The 22,458-nt window shown below is 49.5% G+C and overlaps 7 protein-coding genes across 7 annotated transcripts; 3 read left to right on the top strand and 4 right to left on the bottom strand.

Moving 5' to 3' along the window:
- Window positions 1–1,360: 1,360 nt before the first annotated feature.
- VC83_08461 (uncharacterized protein) lies at window positions 1,361–4,262 on the top strand. Its single transcript, XM_024472013.1, has 3 exons — window positions 1,361–2,078; window positions 2,133–2,203; window positions 2,257–4,262. The coding sequence occupies exons 1-3, from the start codon at window positions 1,498–1,500 to the stop codon at window positions 4,176–4,178; spliced, it is 2,574 nt and encodes an 857-aa protein (XP_024320442.1). The 5' UTR covers window positions 1,361–1,497; the 3' UTR covers window positions 4,179–4,262.
- A 430-nt stretch (window positions 4,263–4,692) lies between these two features.
- On the top strand, window positions 4,693–5,796 carry VC83_08463 (uncharacterized protein; the record flags this gene model as incomplete). Its single annotated transcript, XM_024472014.1, has 2 exons — window positions 4,693–5,586; window positions 5,638–5,796. The coding sequence occupies exons 1-2, from the start codon at window positions 5,518–5,520 to the stop codon at window positions 5,794–5,796; spliced, it is 228 nt and encodes a 75-aa protein (XP_024320441.1). The 5' UTR covers window positions 4,693–5,517.
- Window positions 5,797–6,076: 280 nt separating this feature from the next.
- Window positions 6,077–7,014, bottom strand: VC83_09678 (uncharacterized protein). Its single transcript, XM_024473091.1, has 2 exons — window positions 6,643–7,014; window positions 6,077–6,594 (listed from the first exon to the last, which is right to left on the bottom strand). The coding sequence occupies exons 1-2, from the start codon at window positions 6,842–6,844 to the stop codon at window positions 6,212–6,214; spliced, it is 585 nt and encodes a 194-aa protein (XP_024328859.1). The 5' UTR covers window positions 6,845–7,014; the 3' UTR covers window positions 6,077–6,211.
- VC83_08464 (uncharacterized protein) lies at window positions 7,015–9,089 on the top strand. The gene is made up of 5 exons (XM_024472015.1): window positions 7,015–7,477; window positions 7,527–7,848; window positions 7,910–8,049; window positions 8,104–9,003; window positions 9,056–9,089. The coding sequence occupies exons 1-4, from the start codon at window positions 7,239–7,241 to the stop codon at window positions 8,387–8,389; spliced, it is 987 nt and encodes a 328-aa protein (XP_024320476.1). The 5' UTR covers window positions 7,015–7,238; the 3' UTR covers window positions 8,390–9,003; window positions 9,056–9,089.
- Window positions 9,090–11,966: 2,877 nt separating this feature from the next.
- On the bottom strand, window positions 11,967–13,206 carry VC83_08465 (uncharacterized protein; the record flags this gene model as incomplete). The annotated part of the gene is made up of 2 exons (XM_024472016.1): window positions 12,666–13,206; window positions 11,967–12,613 (listed from the first exon to the last, which is right to left on the bottom strand). Exons 1-2 carry the CDS (start codon window positions 12,775–12,777, stop codon window positions 11,967–11,969), a joined length of 759 nt encoding a protein of 252 aa, XP_024320475.1. The 5' UTR covers window positions 12,778–13,206.
- VC83_08466 (uncharacterized protein) lies at window positions 13,137–15,330 on the bottom strand. Its single transcript, XM_024472017.1, has 2 exons — window positions 13,845–15,330; window positions 13,137–13,796 (listed from the first exon to the last, which is right to left on the bottom strand). The coding sequence occupies exons 1-2, from the start codon at window positions 14,557–14,559 to the stop codon at window positions 13,447–13,449; spliced, it is 1,065 nt and encodes a 354-aa protein (XP_024320474.1). The 5' UTR covers window positions 14,560–15,330; the 3' UTR covers window positions 13,137–13,446.
- A 708-nt stretch (window positions 15,331–16,038) lies between these two features.
- VC83_08467 (uncharacterized protein) lies at window positions 16,039–22,067 on the bottom strand (the record flags this gene model as incomplete). Its single annotated transcript, XM_024472018.1, has 6 exons — window positions 16,039–16,505; window positions 17,374–17,566; window positions 17,622–18,901; window positions 18,952–19,297; window positions 19,344–21,446; window positions 21,696–22,067. 6 exons carry the CDS (start codon window positions 22,065–22,067, stop codon window positions 16,039–16,041), a joined length of 4,761 nt encoding a protein of 1,586 aa, XP_024320473.1.
- Between the last annotated feature and the right edge of the window lie 391 nt (window positions 22,068–22,458).

The raw sequence follows: 22,458 nt of genomic DNA on the forward strand, positions 1-22,458 counted from the left end.
CTTAGGCCTCTAGTTGGTAGAGATATGCCATGTGGTAGTATTGGCCCACCCCCTTAAGGAGGAGATTTTCTTAATAACTTGTTCAATGAGTGTTCAAATGATATGCCGTGATGTATGTAGCATAAACAGATGTAGTAGAAGAGTTTGCAGCAATCGTTGAGTAGTATTGCTTCTGTTGTTGGTGTGATAAGCCAAGATATGTATGGTGACTTGTAGGTTTGAGGAGGAGATTTCTAAGTTTGCTCTTGAGTTTGATAGCAAACTGAGTGCAACGAATGTCAGTATGACACGGGAGGGGGGAGGGGGGAGTCGATTGTTTCGATTCGGGATTCTGGAAATGGGCTAATAATATATATGAGGTTAAATGATAATATTCGTACATACTTCGACAAGCTCCCAAATACTTGGAGATGAATGACTGCTTTATTTGGATATTTGTATAATTACGCTGCACGAGTGCCCTTAATAGGAGCCGTGTGCTCGTTCATACCTTTTTATAATAGTCAGTGTAGATAGGGATGGCATAAATGGCATTTGGTCCGATCTAGATATAGGGACCCCTCTATATAAAGATGCAATGCATGCTCTAGCTCCATTAGCCATTTGTAGTAAGATACGGCTTTCTTATAGGCTATAGGGATGTCTTAGAAAGGTTGGCAATGTCTGGCTAGGGGATCTGGGGTCGAAGGGCACCTTTATGTCCTGGTTTGACTGTAGTTAAAACCGCTAGGTACTCAAGGACTGGATACTCAAGGACTGGATACTCAAGGACTAGATACTCAAGGACTCACATAGAGTCCTGACCCGGGCCTTGAAATACCGTCATCCCAACGGCGCACTCTTGTATTAGGCATGCGGCCTTTTATTTATTTACAAGCAACAAGCAACAAGCAACAAGCAACAAGCAACAAGCAAGAAGGAAGAAGGAAGAAGGAAGAAGGAAGAAGGAAGAAGAGAAGAACGATAGCGACGGCCTATTAATTATACAATCACGTGTATTATAGGTGTATTACAGGTGTACCGCACGTGTCTCATGGAGTTTTTTCAGAGGGTTGTCGTTGAAAGTGGCCAATGAGATGCTGTAGTAGGAGCACGCCTGTTGGTATTCAGGCACATTTTGGTTAGTGGTTGGTTAGTGGTTGGTTAGTGGTGGGTGGTTAGGGGTGGGTGGTTAGGGGTGGTTAGTGGTGGTTAGTGGTTGGTTAGTGGTTGGTTAGTGGTGGTTAGGGGTGGTTAGTGGTGGTTAGTGGTTGGTTAGTGGTTGGTTAGTGGTGGTTAGGGGTGGTTAGTGGTGGTTAGTGGGCCCTGTCAAGTCAACACGGGAAGGCGGCATGGCATCACCGAGACAGACTGCATCAATCAACCAACATAATGCGGAGCATGGGAGGATGTGCCTCGCGTTCTAGTTACTAGTGATCTAGACAACTTCCATGAGTAAACTAGTGAAAAGGGCCATTATCACATCTCCCGTCTTATTACACATTTTTCTCATACTAGATGAGATGCAGCTCCCTCTTATGGCCGTCAAGAAAAGGCCGCCCATGCTCATACACATCCATGGAGAGCAACGTGCTTCTCCCCCCCCCCATGATTCCCCAGCGCCCTGAACAGCTCCGTCGCCTCGCGCCGCCTTGGTGTTCTTGGCCATTCTTGGCTAGCACCACTAGCCGGCGCGGGATGCATTTTTTACCGCAACAACGACCGCGGTTTGCAGGAAACGGAGCACATCAGCCCTGCACCGAAACACTAGTTTCTGAGCTGATATCTCATGGGAATGGGGTCTCGGAAACGTGCGTGGGACAAGGGTGCGCGTGGGACAAGGGTGCGCGTGCGGGAGGACTTGTAGCGCTGGTTGGCGATCACTATATAAGAGCGTGCCTGTTCCTCTGTCGTTCGGTCGTGCTGCTTCGTTTCTGTAGTCGTGCACGCCGATCTCCATTGCCCTTGTCTCACTCATACATCATGGTTGCTTTCTCCACGATCGCCGCTGCGGCGACGTTTGCTACGTTGGCTTCGGCCCAGACTTTCCAGAGGCTCGGTGCTTGCCCGGACTTGGGATGTGTTTTCCCTCCCGATCAGTGAGTATGATGGCGGTGGCTGATGGCATTGGATGGGAAGCTGACGCGTGGTAGGGCTGATTTCCTGGCGGGACAGTACTTCGATATCCGTGTCGAGGTCCATGCGCCTGTCAATGGCTCTGAGGGTTAGTTCTCAAGCTTTCAATTGAAGACCCAAGCTGACGCGAATATGATACAGCCAACGGTGGTATCCCGGATAAGAGGTTCTCGCTCGCCATCCAGAAGAAGGGCGGAGCCTCGCAGCCAGTGTCGAAGTTCTTCGATATCACTGAGCCAGCCATCGAGGAGTGGAAGTTCAAGTGGTACGAGGACTACTTCGCCGAGGACGCGAAGACGCCTTCCCACGTCAATGTCGCGGCCAAGGCATACCGCCGCGTTGCGCTCTACGAGCCAGGCGAGTATACCGCCACTCTGTCTTACTACAGTGGCTCCAAGACCGTTGCCAACTGGGTTGTCCGCGACCTCGCTGAGGAGAAGAAGGCTAAGAACGTTATTCTCTTCATCGGTGACGGCATGACCACGAGCATGATCACGGCTGCACGGCTGATCGGACACAAGAGCATCAACGGCAAGTACTTGAGCAAGATGGCCATGGACAAGTTCCCTATCCTCGGCCACCAGATGACCCACTCCATCGACAGCTACATCACCGATTCCGCCAACTCTGCCTCCGCCCTCTACTCCGGCCACAAGAGCACCGTCAACTCCATGGGTGTCTACAGTGACTCGTCCCCAGATGCATTTGACGACCCCAAGGTCGAGACCATCGTTGAGCTTCTTACCCGTATTTGGGGCTCAGCTATTGGTATTGTCTCCACTGCCTTCCTCGCTGATGCCACACCCATTGCCTTGACTGGCCACACCCGCACCCGTGGTCACTACGGACCTCTCGTAGACCAGATGCTCAACGGTGTCACCAACTACACATGGACTCCCTTTGACGGCCCCGATGTCGTCTTCGGTGCTGGAGCTGAGAACTTCAACGCCGGCGCGGGCTCCTACCAGGGCAAGGACTACGTCGAGGAGTTCCGCAAGAAGGGCTACAAGGTCGCCCTTGACAACACCACCCTCGCCACCCTCCCCAGCAAAGAGCGCGCCCTCGGCCTCTTCAGCACAAGCAATCTCCCCGTCTGGCTCGACCGCAACGTCTACACCGAGAACATCATCAACTCGACGAACCACCCCAGCGGCAACAAGAAGCCCGCCACCGACCTCCCCGGCCTCAAGGACATGGTCCTCAAGGCCGTCGACATCCTGCACGAGCGCGGTGGTGACCGCGGTTTCTTCATGATGGCCGAGGCTGCCAGCATCGACAAGCAAATGCACTCCCTCGACTACGACCGCGCTCTCGGCGACCTCCTCGAGCTCGACGACACCGTCGCCGCCACCATCGCCCGCCTCACCGAACTGAACATCCTCAACAACACACTCGTCCTCGTGACCGCTGACCACGGCCACGGCTTCGACGTCTACGGCTCCGCCGACACAAAGTACATGGCCTCCATCGATGACAACGACGTGCGCGGCAAGCGCGCCGCCATCGGCACGTACCAGAACTCCGGACAATCCCAATACCAGGTCGTCGACGCCGCCATCTCCTACAACACCGGCGTCAGCTTCCCCGTCAACTGGGAGCCCCGCTACTGCCTCGCTCAGGGCACTGTCGCCTTCCCCGACCGCCGTGAGAACTACGAGGTCCCCCACGAACCCCGCGTCCCTGCCACCAAGGGCGCCGATAAGAGCTACTACGTCAACCCAGCCGATGGCGTCGGCGGCCTCGTCGTGAACGGTACCCTCCGCACCGATGATGCGCAGGGCGTGCACTCGCTCACTGATGTCCCCGTGTATGCGATGGGCCCGTGCCAGGAGAAGTTCCAGGGCACGTATAACAACATTGACATCTTCTTTGAGATGGCGAACTGCTTGGGTCTAGCGAGACACGATAACAAGACGGGTGATAAGGGGGCTCTGCTGCCAAAAGCTAACTCGACTATTACTACGGGTGCGGCGTCGGGCATGGAGGTGTTGAATGGAGGCGGGATTACCGCGGTGTTGGGGGTTATGGTTGCTGCGTTTGTGGGCGCTGCTGTGTTGGTTTAATGTGAGGGGATGTTTGTTGGAGTTGGGGTGGGAGATGAAGTTATGAGATGTGTATGTATCATAGCTGGAATGAACAGAACAGATATATTGAATTTGGAGAGCGATGTGAGATGTGATTGCTACTTGTAACAAAGCTTTATTTCTCATTTCTCATTTCTCATTTCTCATTTCTCATTTCTCATTTCTCATTTCTCATTTCTCATTTCTCATTTCTCATTTCTCATTTCTCATTTCTCATTTCTCATTTCTCATTTCTCATTTCTCATTTCTCATTTCTCATCTCATTACTTGTGGCAAACGGTGGCTATGATCGGTTCTATGCTCTACCACTCCTTTGAACTGCCTCCCAACAGTCTACTCCACCTGCCAACCAAAACCGAAGGGTAGGAACGTAAGCACGAGGCCGGTTCGTGGATCATACCTATTTAGAATTCCCATTCCACGATGAAGAGGTTGGCCAATGTGGCCTTCAAGTATTTCGTAGATGACGACATGGGAGATGGACGCTCCTTTGCTGCAATGACCCTTTCACTTTATTTGATTTGATTTTACCCTCTCTGCCTCGTGGGGTGCAGGTTCTAGGAATGGTTTAGGACCATTACTGCCGTTAGACTATTGCTGTTGGCGCGGCCGAGGATCTTGATGTTAGCACTTGCAAATTTGGCCTTTTCCGGGTTCAACTAAATATATTGCCATGCCAAGCGTGAGAAATACTGATGAAGCAGGAATTCGATTACGTTGAGCGAAGGGAAAGTTTGGTGACGATGTTACTTAAATGCTAGTCCATCTTGCGCTCGTGCGCATTAATGATAACCGCCGCACAACATATATGCACGAGTGCTGTAGCCACCACTCTGTTAATGCTTCTCCTCCTGCTTCCCCTCCTCCTCCTCACTATGTATAATGTTGAGAAGCCTTTATGATCCATTTGAGGCAGCGCAGGCGGGCAAGGGGCACACACACATGAGAGAAGCCTCGACGAGGGCAAAGGGGGCCACAATAACCCAAGACTGTTCAGCCTAAGAACCCCATCACCGAATCTCCAAGACAAGCCCATCACAGAATCCCCAAGGCACTAAATCGCCAAGGCAAGCCACAAAGGCAAGCCATCCCATCCCGAAATTCTATCCTTCCTTCGGCTTGGCGTCGAAATTTCGTCGGGGCATCACAAGCACGACTTGCACTGCCCCGGTCGGCGTTCCCCATCCTTGCCACTGTCACCTGTCACAACTTCAGTAGTTCCACACACATGTATGACTGACTGACGACGCCGCCGAACCAGCGCACACCCTCTCTACGTCCTAGCTCCCGCTGTCTGACACCCGCCCCGCCCGCCACAATGAGGTCAGCACCTGCCCTGGCGTCTGCCGTCCTCCTCGCCCTCCTCACCCTCGCCAGCGCCGCCAGCGTCCGCACCTGTTGAGGATACAATGGTAAGCCCTGGGCAAACAATGTACAGTGTCCTGGCTCCCAGGCATGCTGTGGGCTTCAGGGCATCGTCTCCCCAACAAAGCTGTGCAATAGCAAGAAGGATGGAACCGGGGAGATAATGCGCGGGCCTTGTGCAGCCCAACCGTATGATACGGTGGAGTATAAGCCGTATGTGAGGGGAGCGTAGTGGGAGGTGTGTAAATAGTGGAGATGATGCTATGTGAGTTGGATAATCGATGTGTATATAGTGTAGAGGAGATGTTATATAAGCCTGGCCTCTGTGGCTTGTGACTAGGCTGCGCACTGGGTACTCATGAGTCGAGTAGTAGAATTTCTACTCACCCAGCTGAGTTACTCACTCATATCCCGAGTATTGTTGAATGAGGATTACTCACTTGCCGGGTACCTAGTATAGGTCTTGGCAACCCAGTTATATCACGTGTTTGATTAGTCATTGAAAAGGGGGTGTGATCGTGACTTCACATTGATATCGATATCGTAAAACGCCATAACTCAATAACTCCATTCCCATGTCGTTGATATCCTATTCCACACTATAACCTTTGCCTTTAGGTACCAGGTTACCAGAAGGTTGCCAGAACTTATCTAACCTTCATTCCTGGGTGAGAGACATTTCCATCGATTAAGCCTACAGCTCCATGATTAAACATCATATCCCGCAAACGCCGAACCAATACCATATCCTTTGCCTGAATTGTCACTCTCTTCGCATGAATAGCAAGGAGATTTGTCACTATAACTGTTAGTATGTCCCTGTCACTATGTTCAAGTATCATACTCTCAAATTCTCGAATGAGGAAGCATTCGGCAGCTTCCTGGAGAGCTAGGATAGCAGATTGCTGGAAGCGAAGATTGGACTTGAAGTCTTGTGCGATTTCCCTAACAAGACGCTGGAATGAGAGCTTTGGAATAATCAGGCGAGTATCAAGTTGCTGTCTTCTGATATCGCGGAGAGCCTTGGTGCCTATATGTTTATTAGAGAGTTCTGGTAATCCTCTGGTAATCCTCTTACCAGACTTTGCACGGCGCATGGCCTTCTGAGCATGATTGTTGCAAGCTTGAGATGAGCGAACTGGAGCTTTTCTTGCTGTGCGCACAGCCTTTTCCTTTCCCTTTCCCTTTCCACCAAGCCTAGAGCCAGCCTGTAATCCAAGTGGCATCCTTGGTGCTGTGCCGCCAGTTGATCTCCTAGCAGTTTGCTTAATACGAGCCATTTGCTAACATTAAGATGAGTTAGTGAAGTATACACAAGACAAAGAAGTAGATCAAAAGATATATGTACTTACAGTGAGTTTGTAGCAAGGATGTTGTAGAAAGAGTAAAGAAAGAGGTAGAGGTTGAAAGGTATGTGTTTTATTTGAAGGTACGCGTTGTAGTGTTGTTTAGAACAGTAATTATTTGCAGGTGAATATTCCTTGACGAATATAATTGTTTGCAACTTTAAAAAAACAACAACCTTACAACCAACCACCTTCCTTGGTTACGTTCCGATCTACACATTCTTCTTCTCTTTTGCGCTTTACCTCTTCACTAGGACCTCAAGTAAGTTTATTATCTTGATTCTACAGTCAGAACTTCTGATGATCTTCTGCTAATCACGTGTTTAGCATGGCGAAACGCAAGGCACCTGAAGAACTCTCCACTAATTTGAATACTATCAAAGCTCGCAACCGCGTCTCCAACCTTACTGAAGATGAGAAGGCTGTTCATTTAGCACTCAAGGCTGACCATGGCGATCTGAGCTACTACTTAAAGAAGTTATACAAGTCTGCAAAGTATATCGCTGCCTCTGCTGAAGACAAGACACGTCTACAGAATGAATTGAAGGTTGAGCGTATTCGTGTTCGGTAAGTTCCTTCTGGTAATCTCTGGTAGCCTTAATCTAACTATAAACAGGACTGAAAAGGGCACCCATGCATCTTGCATTGCGAATCAGAAAGTCAAGAATACTAGCGCCCCTTCTTCTTCTCCACAAGCCCCACCATCTACTCCGCCACAACTTCTGTCTGAGCTTGCTGCATTTGAGGGTATCACCAGTATCCCAATCGATGACGATCATAACAGCGAATGGGAGGATACTGAGGTTGAAGACGATTTAGAGTTGGAGCTTATGTTACGGCGCGACGATATTTTAAATGACGAGGCTGTTCTACCAGATGAGCTTTCTGATGAAGAGATCGCTAGCATCCAGGCTCTCTTAACTCAAGCACGCATTGATGTTGGTACCTCATAGTCTGGTAATCTTCTGGTAATCTTCTGGTAATACTAACGGTTGATAGGCCCATGAAGAGTCCAATTTCCGCAAGTGGCAACATTTCTGGGATAGCTGTATCCGCTCATATACGAGAAAGGCTGGAAAGCTGAGAAAGAAGCCTGAGCATCTCTTTGAATATATGCCATGGATTGATGTAGAAGAAGGGTACGTCTCTGATCATTCTAGCAATCTTCTAGAGATACTAATTGTTTATTATAGCACTTTTCACAACGTTATCCCACCACATAAATATTTCTGTTTGTACGAGCAGGCAGTTTGGACAAACTTTACAGCTTGGAAGTTTGGAAAGTGGGCCCAATTACCAGGACCTGCGCAGTGGTACCCAAAGTCTTACAATCTTGTCGACAACGGATGGTTACAAGTCTCCACTCATAGTTCTAGCTTCAAAGAGGCGTTCTTACTTGTCTACTCTAAGAAATTTGATAAGGAAAAGTGGGCTAAGGTATCAGCTGCACAGGATATGTTGTTTCTGGAGTTAGAGTAGAGGAGAGAAATGGAGTATTTGATTTTCCGACGCGAATAGGGGCTATAGAGATTTAAGTATTTCATCGTAGCCAGACTTCTGGTAATCTTCTGATAATCAAACAATTTGCTACTTGCCAAATGTCATCGCAATATTCAGAGTTGTTTGACTCTGACAATCCTATTTCTAATATATTCTCAGACTCTCTTCCCTCTTCTCAACGACTACCTTCATTAAATCAAATCCCTGCGGGCCTCGAATATACTGGCAAATTAAACCAATTCATCAAATGGACTAAGGATACACACGATGTATTCATTGAGTGGTGGAAGCTATCACGATGGTATGAACAACACTCAGATCATACTACAAAACTCCTTACGAAGATTGCATGGGATTCAACCAACCGGAGTTCTCAATACTGGAGAATTTATCACCAAGGAGCAGACCGGCTTTCTGGAGAACCATGTGTCATTTGTACCTATTGTTCGAAGGCTCTTACGCATCCTGCAATCAAGTCTGCTGGCCCAAAGTCTATGGCAACACATCTTGCATCAGACATTTGCAAAAAGAAGTCACGGATGGGTAAGGATAGTCTCTATCAAATGCGAATCAATCAGATGCGACCTCAACAGGTAAGGATTACCAGATTATTACCAGAATTATATAGGCTAATATCTATAATAGGATCATATTCTCACACAAGAGGCATTTTACGAACAAGTTCTATACACAGTTATCTCAACTCATAGCTCGTTCCGCTCAGTCGAGGATCCTGAATGGAAAAGGCTTGCTATCTTACAGAATCCTCACTATCCACTACCCTCAGCAACAACTATTCGAAACCTCTTAACAACAAAGCTCACACAAATCGAAGAAGAGATGCTACAAGATGTTGTTCCTGGTTCAAAGATTGCATTATCGCTCGACTGTTGGTCAAGTGTTACTCGACTTTCATTTATGGGTGTTATTGCATCATTTATCGACCGTCATTGGAAAATGCAAGAGGTCTTGATTGGGTTTGAACCTATATATACAGAGCATACTGGTGCTGAGTTATGTGGAATACTTGAAAAAGTTATCACAAGGCAGCATTTAGAAGGACGAATTATATCCATTACGACTGATAATGCGTCAAACAACACTTCAATGATGAGAGATGTGGAAATAATGCTTGATAGTATTGCAGACAACGAGCATTTCATTGGAGGAAAAGTACAACACATACCCTGCCTAGCTCACGTTATTCAACTTGCCCTTAGTGCTCTCCTTGGTCGAATCCGGATTACGCCAACAAATCAAGAGATCTTAATGAACTGGGAAGAAGAGAATCAGATGGAGGGCCTTGCAAAGTTGCAGAAGGACAAGGGTATTGGATTTACACTTGGAAAGGTATATATTCTCTTGTTAGTTCTGGTAAACTTCTGGTAGTCTTTTCTAATATCTCATAGCTCCGGAAGCTCACTATCTTTGTTAATTCAAGTCAAACTCGAAGGAACAGGTTTATGACTTTGCAAAAGGCAAACATGAACCGGGGTCAATCATCTCAGAGGCTTCTTCGACTTATTCAAGATGTATCAACTCGATGGGATTCGACATGCCATATGCTTCTGCGAGCACAGCAACTCAAGTCAACAATCAATCAATATACTCGAGGCGATCATGGTGCTCACATGTTCAGACTTAGCGAGCTAGAATGGAAGCACATCGAATACATCATTGATCTTACAAGGCCATTCAACTTCTTTACAACAAACATTGGATCGTCAGCCGGACCTACTGTCTGCTATACACTTGGAGTATATCAAAAACTCTTATCAACGCTTGAAGGAACTCGGCACCGGCTACGGCATAAGACATATCCATGGGCAGCAAAGATGACTTTAGCAATCGATGCTGCAGAGAAGAAGATTAGGAAGTATTATAACAAGCTATACACAAATACTGGATCTATCTTCGCATTTGCTAGTATCTTAAATCCTAGTGTGAAGCTCTCACACTTTAACAAAAAGGTTTGCAAGCTTGACTTTTCAATACGAAATTGGGAGACAGAGTTTGAACAACAGTTTAGGACTCTTTATAAAGAGCAGTACTCTACAGTGCGAGTTGCGAGTCAATCAGGATTACGAGATGCAGATATGGATCCATTAGCCTTAGTATTGCAGCAAAGTCAGACATTAAATGGGACTCGGGGCCAGCGAGAGGAATATGTGAATGAGGCTGATCTCTATCTTGATGCTCGTAAGTTTCTGGTAATCTTCTGATAATCTTATTCTAACTTGTATAGCACATATCTACACAAAGATATTGCTATTTTGGCAACAAAAGGAAGAGCAATTTCCTGGTCTATCAGCAATGGCTCGTGATATACTTTGTATTCCTGCTGCTGAGTCTGGAGTTGAGCGAGTCTTTAGTGCCGCAAGGGACGTATGTGGCCACCGACGTGGTCAACTTAATCCTGAGACGATTAAGAGTATTATGCTTATATATTACTCTCGACAATACAAGAATCGTCAAGGTCATCGTGACAAGCTTGCAGATATGATGGACGTCGTTGATATGACTGAGGAGCAAGTCGAAGAAGAGTATGAGGCACAACGACAACGGATGTGCAATTCTATCGAGTTACAATATATCAGCGATGAAGAAGAACCACGATCAAATACACATATCCGAGAGACATATTCAAAGGTACAATATCCTCCGTTTAATCCTCAGCGGCCACAGCAACAGCAAGACTTATCACAAGCTGCACATGAAGAACGACAAATGCGCTACCAACAAGGTGAAGAAAGAGATAGGGCTGACCGTCTTAACGAGACCTTATACGACATCCCAGATGACGATATCCCAGATAATGAAGATATAAGAGAAGATGGTAATAATGAGGAGCCTATACTTCCAACTATTCATGACGATGAAGATAAGGATATGCCGTCCTCGCCACCAACGCCTATCCAACGCCCTCGGAAGACTGGAAGAGATCTACTTGATATCTTTCAAGCTACTCGTCAAGACCCTATAAATACTTTAGGTATTAGTAGGTCTGGCCGGCCTCATCAAGCAAGGTGGAAAGATGTTCTTGAGCATATATAATATAGTGTTCTGATAATCTTCTGATAATCGTGGTACTTAGATAGAGGAATATACGTGATTCGTTCTCACAGCTTATTAGAGATGGTAGAGTGATGCTGATAAATGTAATACTTTAAGTTAACTTACAACTGTAACCATAAAACAGTATTAATCGTATGAGGGACTGTTCACGTAATGCATATATCTTACACGTGACAGCCGAGTACTCACTGGGTTTTTACAGAGTAACTGAGTATTGGCCTCACTCACCGAGTCGAGTGAAAGGTTCAGCTACTCACCCAGCTGAGTAACCCACTGAGTGAGTGAGCCGAGTATTGGGCGAGTAGTGCGCAGCCTACTTGTGACCCTCTCGAAGTTGTAAAGTTCATGTCGGTGATTGTTATGGAATTGATAATCATTAATGCGAAATAACAAGCTTTGTAGGAAAATGCATCTATACGCTTAAAACCCCGCGCCCTTGCCCAACCCCTTAGTATGTAAGCGTAACAAAGCGATTCTCGTACTATCCCCCCTTCACCCCCTTCTGCCCCTTCAACACCTCCTCAAAAATCCAATTCCCCACATCCTCTCTCGACACCGTATACCCAACCGCCAAACTCTCAAACCCCTCCGCACTCTCAATCCCAACCTTCACCCCCGCCACCCCCTTCGTAGTACCATCCGTCAACAAGCTAGGCCTGACCCCGATAAACGCACCGACAGCGGGCGATGCCGAGCTCACATCATCGGACAGTGCAACCTCCATGGCCTTCTTATCCGCATGCGGCACCGCCAACAACCAATGATACAACGGCACCATCGCCAGCGGGATGTCGCGCCCGAAATTGCTAATTCCCGTCGCTGAGATAGCAACAACGATCGGCTTCGTGGGCGCCCTCATAGTGCGCACGGCGGAGAGGAGGGCCTCCATGCTGGTGGAGCAGACGAGTGGGTCGTCGATGGATGGAACCATGAAGCGACTGAATTTTGGGGCGCCGCCGACGGCGGAGAGGATCAGGTCGACGGGGCGATTGCGGATGAGGAGGGCAGGGCCGATGGCGGCGGCGTCTCTGGAGTTGCCCGTGTGGACGGTGAGGTGGCGGTCGATGGTGGAGAAGGAGACGCCTTTGGAGTCTAGGAGGGCCATGAGTTTGGAGGGGGTGCGGACCACTGGGGGGTGTTAGTGTGGTGTTCATGGATCTGGGGGAGAGGGGAGACGCACGAGCATTGCAGTCGTAGCCGGCGTTCAAGGCGCGGACGAGGAAGGCGAGTGCGCAACCACCGGTAGAGCCAAGGATCAGGGTTGTGAGCTTAGGCATCGAAGACGAAGTCATGATGTAGTTTGTGGTTTGGGAAAGTGGAAGAAATTGAAATGATTCTGGAGATAGTGATGCGAGAAGTGAGGCTCTGAATGAAGATCGTGATGTGAGATAATGAGAACTGGTTGATGATGATGATGGTGTGGAAAAGACAGCATCTCATGGCTCACCCACCTTTCTTTATACAACTTACCCTCCATACCAACCTGCCGCGCCACGACGCCGAAGCTCATAGTCGGATTTCCTTTTCCACCGACCGCCTGGTGGCTTGAAGCCGTCGGGAATATCTCGCGTCTATTTGCGTCGTCACATCGATTGAGTTTCTCCGCGTCTAGCCAGATGTGGTCGTGGCTTGGGCGGATGCGTTGTCACATCGATTGAGTTTCTCCGCGTCTAGCTAGATGTGGTCATGGCGGCTTGGGCGGATGCGTCGTCGCATCGATTTTGTGGCCCAGATGTCATATGCGTGCCTATACCTATTTGGAAAGTTACGCGGCGGCACGGGGGGGAACTCTAGAAAGCTTGTGACGAGGTCAGGGCTTTAATATTTGCTGATAAATGCTTGTTGTCATATTCTATCTATTTTATTTTTAGACCCGGAAGGAGAGAATTATCGTAAATGCATCGTGGAAACCACATGCAGCCAGCCTTTGTATCCAACTCGTCCACAGCCAACCAAGCCTCTCACTCACGCTCCTCAAACGCCGACAGCAGCTCATACGGATTCTCACCCCGCTCGCCATCCTCACCCCCTGCTTTGCCGGACTCATCTCTGCCCCCAGCAGCCGTATCCCTGTCGCCCGTGGACGTCGCGGCTGAAGCTGCAACTGTCTGGGGCCTCAGCGACGGACCTACCACCCAAGGATGCTGTTTACTAAACGGGTTCTGCGGCTGCGGTTGTGAATCCGGCGCATAAGGCCCAGCAGTCGGATTCAACACCACAGGCGCATAGATGGATGACTCCAATCCCGGCGCACTCCCAGAAACCCCGTTCTTGGTCGCTGGGCGCTGGGCAACGGGGCGAGCGATATTCCCTATTCCAGTCAGCGAGTGCCACATTCCACAGGAGCGCCAAAACTCACCAAACTCGTTGCGTCGTGAAGGCAGCGGCGCAGACAGCTTCGCTGCCGTAGCCACAGCGCTGCTGAACCCATTCTCCCGCGTCGCAGCTACAGGCTTCCGATGTGCCACACCTCCACCGCGCGATTGCTCAGCTCCAGGCCGCCAGCTAGGCAGCGCAGTAGGCGTTGGTAATCCGACACCTAACGCCCCCGTCCCTGACGCCCCCTCACCATTAGCCTTCTCATCCGCCCTCGGCGTCCGCAGCTCCAAGCTATTCTCCTTCTTATACCACATCGGCAGGCCCTGGAAGAGGCCCAGCGTGTGCTGCGTCGCGACATCGAAGGGCATCTCGTGTTTGTACCGGCACCCCTGCTGGGAGAAGGCGCATACGCCCTCGTGGACCCATTTGTCGCAGTAGACTTTGTCTTTGCGGGGTCCGCGGGAGGGGCGAGAGGGGGTGGAGACGGGAGGGAGGGGGCCGTAGAGAGAGGGGGGTTTGCCGCATGAGTTTGGGGGTGTGAGGGGGAATGGGTTTGGAGCGTGGAATGTGAGAGGGCCGAGGGGAGTGGGGTTCAGGGGTGTAGGGAGGATGATGAGACCGACTGCTCCTCGGTTTAGTCCGGGTCCTTGGAGGGGAGGGAGTTCGTCGGCGGCGATAAGGCGTGTGTATCGGCCGTTTCCGCGGCTGAGGGCGTAGCCTGTGGCGGATTGGAGGTGGCGGTCTGTGATGATCATTCTGGGGACGTCGGCGGGGCTTGTTGGCGGGGCACTGGGAGTTTGCCCAGGGTATGGAAGGTGGTCCTTATACACTGATAGCCCGGCGTTGTTGGCGACTGCCGACTTGTTGAGAAACCATGGATCCTGTGATGGCCTCCCATCAAATGGTTGACCGAGCGCAGGTCGGCCTCCACTAATACGTGCGCCGCTATAGAGTCCATTTCCCCTGTCCCAATCGTTAACCGTAAATTCCGGAGGAGTAGAAACTGCCCTTGATAGCAGTGCAGTGTACTAACAAAGAGTTGTTGCCGTTCAAGTTCAAGTTGGCTGTCAAGGGCCATACATCGTCTATATCTGCCGAGTCCGCATACCTCGCGGAACGCTCCAAAGAAGAAAAAAACTGATTCATGGGGAAGAATCAGCGTAGTATACGTGCAAATAAGTGCATATAAAGCCGGCTCTCTGAAATCGCAAAGGATCGTCGGAGAGATTTGAGAAAAGCCGACAGGAAGGAAGGTATGTTCTATACAGCCCGCGTGGCATAAATGAGAGATTGAGAGAAGGAAAATTACGGGATGAGGGGAAGACAGAGACGATATATACAAACCAGGTCTCCCAGCTATTTGGCATGGTTTGGTGAGGCGGCGTTTGTTCGAAACAGCGAATACCCAGCAGCGGGTGGTTGCATTGCGTTTTAGCTGGCAAGCTTACACGCGGAGCTTTTTGGGTTCGTGTCATGGCACATCGCCGGGATTCTCAGGCGATAACACCGTTTCGTACAAGCCAAGAAGATAGATATCGTGAATGACCGGTAACCGGAGCCTCTCCTCCTCTTAATGCAAATCCCAACAGCTCGCGGAAGCTGCGATCGAAGTGCCTCCACACGAAACCGATGTGTCGGTGAGGCGCAAACAGTGTCATATGCAGACGGAGCTTCACTGACGGTCTGTATGATTGAACTTTGTGCTTGGCTTGTCAAGATGCGGCGGGAGGATGCTGGGTGGGGATTTGATTGGATGCGGATAGTAGGTAAGAGAATTAATGAGATTAGGGCTGATGCGTTGAGAGACGTGAATGACTAGACACGTAGGCTGTCGTCCCCAGAAGCGCAAACAATGGTGGTGTTTGATGGGACAACGAATATGGGTTTTATATCCTGGGAGTTGTGGATGGAATGACAAGCATTCATGTCCGGCTGGACAATGTTTGCATGTTTGGGAGTTGGCGTTTGGAGACAGATGAGAACTAAAACCAGGCGAAAGGGGTATCGTTGGCGGCAAATCAGAACTACGGTGACATACAGTATCAAGATTTTCATCGGAAAGTATAAATCCCTGGAGTGCAGATACTGTTTATAGTGTGATGTAGTGGTATTCTTGTTGGTATCAGGTAGTAAACGCCAGAATTAGCATGCCAGCCGGCCATTAACCGCATACAAAGCACTCTTCCACCATCTAAAATACCCCAAACGCCTCAAAATCCATTATGAATACCCACCTAACGCCCCTGGGGAGCAACACGCCATTGAGGTTGCATGGTTCCAGGTCGGGAAGGCGGCAAAATGGGTCGACTCCTTGCAGCCTGCAACTCCAAGTCTTTCTTCTTCCTCTTGACCAAATTCCCAATGACCCCCCGTAAGTAATTCCGCGCCGGCTCGATTATCTCTTGCGGTTCCGTACTCATCTTCAGCGCATCGAGCATGAGCCGAACCTGGGTCTCGGAGGAAAAGTGAGGGCATGCGGGTTCGGAACCGCTTTGTATGAAGCCGTAGTGTGCGAGGCCGCAGAGCCCACAATGTTCTACCCCAGAGCGCTTCGAGGGGCACTGGCCAACAGCGTGCATTGAATCGCAGGCTAGACATATGCAGTTGTGAGTAGCGGTGTTGCCGAATGTCCTCATGAAGGCGGGGTCGTCGGACAAATTCGGTACGTCGCGGACAATTCGGGCGCGCTGAAAGGCGTCGACTGTAAAAACGAGTCAATAAAGCCCAAATTGGTGTATGAAATGGAAAAGACAATCATGGTTTGAAATGCGTAAAATCAAGCATCCTCGCTGGCCAACATATACTCGTTCGACTCTGAATAGGACTGTGGGGTTGTGGATTCGACCGCTTTGCGTTGCGCACGGGAATTGGTTCAACTGGACGTGAGCGCTTTGCGGCAACTGCATTGGACGTAGGAGTAGTCCGCTGCACAACCTTTGGCACCTACTTCGCAAGGGATAGGGACTTCCCAGAAATCGCATCCCCTAGTGGGTTTTCCTGCGGCCCAAGAACCTTTGGGGCGACTGTGACAATGCGGACAGAAGTATTCCTCTTCTTCGGGTCCTGCTTCTGAGAGACTGTCTCGGAAGACGGCGCCTGGGCTTGAGAACCATTACTTGGAGCACGACAGGCAGCAGCCATAACTTTTGGCTTGCGCGGTGCGCCCTGGGCACTGCCCCTCTTCTTGTCCAGTACAATACGATTTCCAGCTGAGCCAGGTCCAGAAGAAGCCATGGTCGGTTTCTTCACGGCTAGAGGTCTCGGAGCCGGATTTTGCTTCACAGCATTCTTTGGAGGCCGAGCTGACCTCACAGCATTCTTCAGAGATTGATCTGGCTTCACAGCATTCTTTAGAGATTGATCTGGCTTCGCAGCATTCTTCGGAGGCCGACTTATCTTCGCGGCACTCTTCGGAGGCTGATCCGGCTTCACAGCTTTCTTCGGAGGCTGAGTCTGCTTGGCAGATTTCTTTGGAGTAGCATTCGCTTGAACACTTGAAGATTTCTTCTCATTCTTGAGGGGAAGGATTTTTGCAGGACTCTCTGAAGCAGGGGATGTTTGTGTCATACCTCTTCCTCCCGATCGAGCTTTCGCAGCCGCAAGCTCGTTGGGATCAACGAATCCATCATCAGACCCTTCTTCTTCTTCAGCTTCACTGCTTTGACGAGTAAACTCTCCATCGCTTTCGCCCAGCACCCGGAGTTTCTTGGATTTACGAAATTCCATCTCCTCGTTAGCTACGTCGGTATACCCGCTGGTTACCTAATAAAGAGTTAGGATCACATTAGACCAAATGGGATAAAACGGCATAACAAACCTGTCGAGCTCGCTTTCCCCGTCCGAACTGCTTCTGCTTGGCCAACTCTTCACGGGCCGCCTCCACCTCACGTTCCCTGAGAATCTTCTCCCAGAAATCGGTGTTTGGTATTGGTTCTTCGGAATCAGGATCTCCAACATCGTCTTGAAGCGCACCGGAATCGTTGGCCCAGATCCGGGCATATGAGAATTGGGATTCTGCGGACTTGTCCTCTCCAGTGTTTGTCGTTTCCATTTGGGTTCGATCAAGCAGCTTGTCGACCGAGGCTGAGTCGTATCGAATATCGTTTTGGTCATCGTCTTCAAATAGAGCCGTAGCGCCATGCTGTAGGATCGTCTGAAGATCAACCCCAGCATCGTCGTCTTCGTCCATGGCCTCAATAAGGGCATGATCAAGGGCCATCTTCTTGCGGCCAATCTGGACGATTTTCTCCTCGACACTATCTTTTGTCATCAATTGGAAGACAAGAACTTTGTTCTTCTGCCCAATTCGATGGGCTCTCGAAAGCGCCTGGAGATCCTGATGGGGATTGAAATCAGGATCCATGATGATGACAGTGTCGGCAGTTGCCAAGTTAATACCGACGCCTCCTGCACGAGTGGATAGCAAGAAGGCAAACAGGGGCGAATCAGGCGCATTGAAAGCATCAATACGCTTCTGTTTCTCAAGCGTACCAACATTGCCATCGAGGCGTTGAAATTGAAGTCCAAGCCCATCAAGAAAGTCTTCAATAATGTCTAGCTGTTTCAGAAACTGGCTGAAAATCAGCACTCGATGTCCTCTCTCCTGGAGCTTCTGGAGCATGATCTCGAGGAGCTGAAGCTTTGAGGAGGCGTCAACAAGGTTTCTGTGCAGCACAGCACGGTTGTTTGATCTTTCTTCGATAGCCTCACTGTAGACAAATGGATGGCAGACGCATTTTCTCAGCTGCATCAAAATATTGTTCAAGCTTCCTCTTTCGCTTGGCTTTAGTTGGGCTTGATCTTTGCCGAAAATAGATCTCAGCAGTTCCGGGCTCTTGGAAAGAATCGACTTGTAAAGCTTCTTCTGGACTGTGCTCATTGTCACGGGAATGATGACTTGGGCCATTGGCGGAAGGAACTTGAGCACCATGGCCTTCGTACGGCGAAGGAAATACGGCCGGATAAGGTCGTGCAGCTCTGGCAAGTTTTCGTTGGTCAACTCTTCGTACTTCTCATCTAGGGTAGTAGCATTGATCTCTGAGTCGAGAAATTGAAGGAGTGTGAAGAGTTCCTTCTTGTTGTTCTGTAAGGGCGTGCCTGAGTCACCATTAGCAAAAGGTCGGCGATTGTGGCCATATATTGCATACCTGTCAGTAGAACCCGAAATGGGACATTCAGTGCAGTCAGTGCCCCATAAAGAAGATTCTTGTCGTTCTTAAGACGTTGGCCTTCGTCAACGATCAAACCAGCCCATTTGGTTTTCCGAAAGAAAGCTCGGCTGTTCTCGTCGACAGGGGCCTCATATGAGGTGACGACAATATGAGCTGCCAGTTCACTGCGGCCTTCCGGGAACAGCTCGTACTTCATGGCAGTCTCTCTAGCTTCCCGAGAACCATAATACGTAACAACTCGTAATGAAGGAGCCCATTGCTTGATTTCGCGGCGCCAGTTGGGGCATGTTGAGTTCGGCACAACAATTAGGAATGGCCAGCACTATATTTGTCAGTATGTGTCCGAGTGAGGGCACTTTGTGCTTTACCTTTGGTTTCTCCTTAATCAATGCAGTGAGTGCCGCAATAACCTGGATGGTTTTGCCAAGACCCATCTCGTCTGCAAGAATCACACTCTTCTCCCGATGAAAATTGTAGAGCAGCCAGTTCATGCCCTCCATCTGATATTCCATCAACTTCCCTCCAGTCAGTGCAGCTGGTTGGCCCTCCAGAAGGACGTTCCTTTCAAAATTGGACTGTCTGTACTGGGTCAAACGTTCCTTAACTTTGGAACCTTGCTGCTTGAAGTATTTTCCGGCAACGAATTCGAGGTAGGCCGCGTGGTAATCGGCATACCGTTCCGTCTCTGTGGGCTGAGGCGGACTCTCCCAAGCTATCTCGTCATAACCCAGCCCGGTGAATTTAGCGAGGACTTCATCGACCTCTTTGATGCGAGCTTTGTCGATCTCCTCGGTGCGAGTCGATACTCGGCTCGAGTACTTTACGTCGAGGACAATCTCGATGCGTAGATACTCTTCTGGGATAGCATCACCTTCGGTCATAATTGGCAGGCCGTTGTTTCGTTCTATGCAGCGGCGAGCAAAGGCATTTCTCATGGAGGCCGCAGTAATGCCCCATACCCATGCTCCAGGTGCCCACCTACAACTGAAGTAGGACATTCCTTGCCACTTGACGAGGTACTCTCTCTCATCTTCAGTGAGTGACTCGAGAGTACGACCAGAGACATACGTCTCCAGGTTGGCAGGCCTCCATGCAATTAGCCCTTGGGGTTTCCCTGGTACGTCAAGACACTCCTTGCAGTTCCAATGTGGTTCGTACTCGGCAAATCGAGCTTCCTGCAAATCCGCCACGTCGTCGGGGCTATAACCTGAGCTATTGAGAGGAGGGAGATGCTCAAAATGGAAGCCACGCTTGCATGAAACGCATCGAAACAGGAGAGTGGCGTGATTGTTGAGCAAGTCTGGGGAAACAGGAGTAATGGGGTCAGTTCCTTCGTTCTCTTCTCTCAATTTTTCCTCCTGCTTGGATGTCTTTTTAGTGGAAAATGGGGCGCAGGCCAGACCAGGCTGCTTGCATTCTTGACAAGCACCAAGATCGGGAGCATTCCTATCCTTCTTCCGCGCCAGGCCAATACAACGTCGGCATTGCAAAACGAAATCTTCCTCGCCGACTTTGGTAACCAAGTGTTCTCTCTGGCTCCTGTACCCAAGGCAAACCTTGTGTATGGAAGTCGTACAACCTTGACATTGTATAAGCGGGCTAGGCCCTTTGTTGGATGTCGTGTTTGCTCCGGAGCATACGTCGCAACGACGATTGTGGATGACTCTGAAGCGACTGTTCGCAGCTAGAGGTTGAAAGACCTCCCGCACACTTATAATCTTTGGGCCTGTCTCTTCGACGTCTGAATCGGCATACAGCTCCTCATCTTCAAGGCGGTCTCTCATATTCTTCGACACCTTCGTGCTCCTGCCAGATTTCCGAGTGGGCTCTGGTGCCTCAGAAGAGTCATCATAATCTTTCTTGCGTCGCCCAAACATCCCTGATTTTTTGGACATTCCGCCTCTGGCTGGCCTGCCTCTCGTGGGACGGCCGCGGCCTAGGCGACCACTTGAGCGTTTCCCCACGATGCCCCTCGCATCGCTATCGACATCACCGGTCATATCATCACTATAGTCGACATTCATCGACTGTCGGGTAAGTCTACCCCGTGTGCGGCGGCCATTTGATGACAGTGTGCCTAAACTGCGAAGACCCAGGGTCCGTGATGCAAGCTCATCTGACGAAGACCCTTCATCAGTTGAAGTCATCCCGATGTAACGTTTATTCCTTGGTGCGTGTGAATCTGTCCTAGATCGCAATGATCGTCGGGGGCTGGCAGCTCGTCGTCTTCTGGCTTCAGATCGATTGATGGATAAGTCGTCCTCGTCGGAGGTGTTATAGCTCCGTAGGTGCCCTCTTGTACTTTTCCTCTTTCTTGTGTATGATAAAATGCTAGCCTGTCTTTTCGATAGTTCTCTAGACCTTTCTGTTCGGCGTGGTATATCTGATTCTTCTTCTACTTCATCCGGGTTGTGGAAGACATCAAGAGCGTTCTGGCCGTTGCATAGTTGAAGTAGACGCTCGAACGGGACCTAAGTTGGTAAAGAGTAAGCCGATGTTGTCAAATGAGATCAAAGCAGCTGTAGTGTCAATCTTTGGAAGAGAAATCCGCTTAAAACAGAGTAGATCAAGTGGTTTGTGCTAATATCTCTGGGACCGAACGATTGGTGGCTGGTGATGTTGAGTGGAAGATGTGAGGGTTGTTGAGGAATGATACGTCAAGCTTGTGACATTCATGGGCGATGTTGTGCAAATATAATACAAAACACCAAAACACTTACAATGTCGTCTCCTCCATCGTCGTACCGAATATGGTAGCTGACGTTCTCCGAGTCCTCTACTTCAGACTCCACACAGTTCACATAGCCGTCATCTGATTCCGCCGAGATATATGTGTATTGTTCGGTGTTTATAGGAGTCGGTAACTCAATTCGGAATGAAAAGTCGCCATCATCCTCTATGGAATCTTCTGCTGCGACATCAGCCCTTTCGTCCTCCCCCGTTTCATGGTTTGCGTCGGCAGGGCTGGACATTCGGGGCCTATGTTGGAGCGCGGTAATGGATGGCGCCTCTGCGCTCTTCCTAGGGAAAAGCTCTTGGAAACTCTGCAGCTCGTCCACAGAGTCATCCCCATCATCAGCGCTGGAGGCCATGATTGTCGAGGTCCCCAAAGTTATCAACGGCGTCGCGCCGAGACGATTGAGGTGCTGCGAGTACTATCCCACTATTGGAGGTCAGCTAGGCCGTGGGAAAAGCTAATGGTATGGGGCATCATACGTGTTTATTCCCAGCAAATCTTTATGAACTGGAAGCGCAAGATACTCCCACATGAGCAGGTCCCTGGTGTTGTTGTTAATTATCTGAGCTGCACCTTTGTGACTCCGATAACGTAGACGCGCTTCTTTATCTTAGCTGATTGAGACGCGATCAATCGCATAGAGATGTCTCCTTCTGTAAATCCGCTTTCAGGACCGGAAAGGTCACTGGTAAGGGTTCAAAGTACCAATGGGATTTTCTACATAAACTATTTTCCTATTTCTTTTA

This window comes from Pseudogymnoascus destructans (genome assembly GCF_001641265.1).
Source record: "Pseudogymnoascus destructans isolate 20631-21 unplaced genomic scaffold scaffold_26, whole genome shotgun sequence".
Classification (NCBI taxonomy): domain Eukaryota; kingdom Fungi; phylum Ascomycota; class Leotiomycetes; order Thelebolales; family Thelebolaceae; genus Pseudogymnoascus; species Pseudogymnoascus destructans.

Excerpts from the sequence above, each read along its gene's own strand:
- VC83_08466 (XM_024472017.1), bottom strand. The coding sequence starts at position 14,559 with ATGATCATCACAGACCGCCACCTCCAATCCGCCACAGGCTACGCCCTC. Across the intron at positions 13,797-13,844 it reads TTCACGACGCAACGAGTTTG|GGAATATCGCTCGCCCCGTT; the intron begins GTGAGTTTTGGC and ends TGACTGGAATAG.
- VC83_08464 (XM_024472015.1), top strand. The coding sequence starts at position 7,239 with ATGGCGAAACGCAAGGCACCTGAAGAACTCTCCACTAATTTGAATACT. Across the intron at positions 7,478-7,526 it reads GTTGAGCGTATTCGTGTTCG|GACTGAAAAGGGCACCCATG; the intron begins GTAAGTTCCTTC and ends AACTATAAACAG. Across the intron at positions 8,050-8,103 it reads TGGATTGATGTAGAAGAAGG|CACTTTTCACAACGTTATCC; the intron begins GTACGTCTCTGA and ends TGTTTATTATAG.
- VC83_09678 (XM_024473091.1), bottom strand. The coding sequence starts at position 6,844 with ATGGCTCGTATTAAGCAAACTGCTAGGAGATCAACTGGCGGCACAGCA. Across the intron at positions 6,595-6,642 it reads CATGCGCCGTGCAAAGTCTG|GCACCAAGGCTCTCCGCGAT; the intron begins GTAAGAGGATTA and ends ATAAACATATAG.
- VC83_08461 (XM_024472013.1), top strand. The coding sequence starts at position 1,498 with ATGAGATGCAGCTCCCTCTTATGGCCGTCAAGAAAAGGCCGCCCATGC. Across the intron at positions 2,079-2,132 it reads TGTGTTTTCCCTCCCGATCA|GGCTGATTTCCTGGCGGGAC; the intron begins GTGAGTATGATG and ends GACGCGTGGTAG. Across the intron at positions 2,204-2,256 it reads GCCTGTCAATGGCTCTGAGG|CCAACGGTGGTATCCCGGAT; the intron begins GTTAGTTCTCAA and ends AATATGATACAG.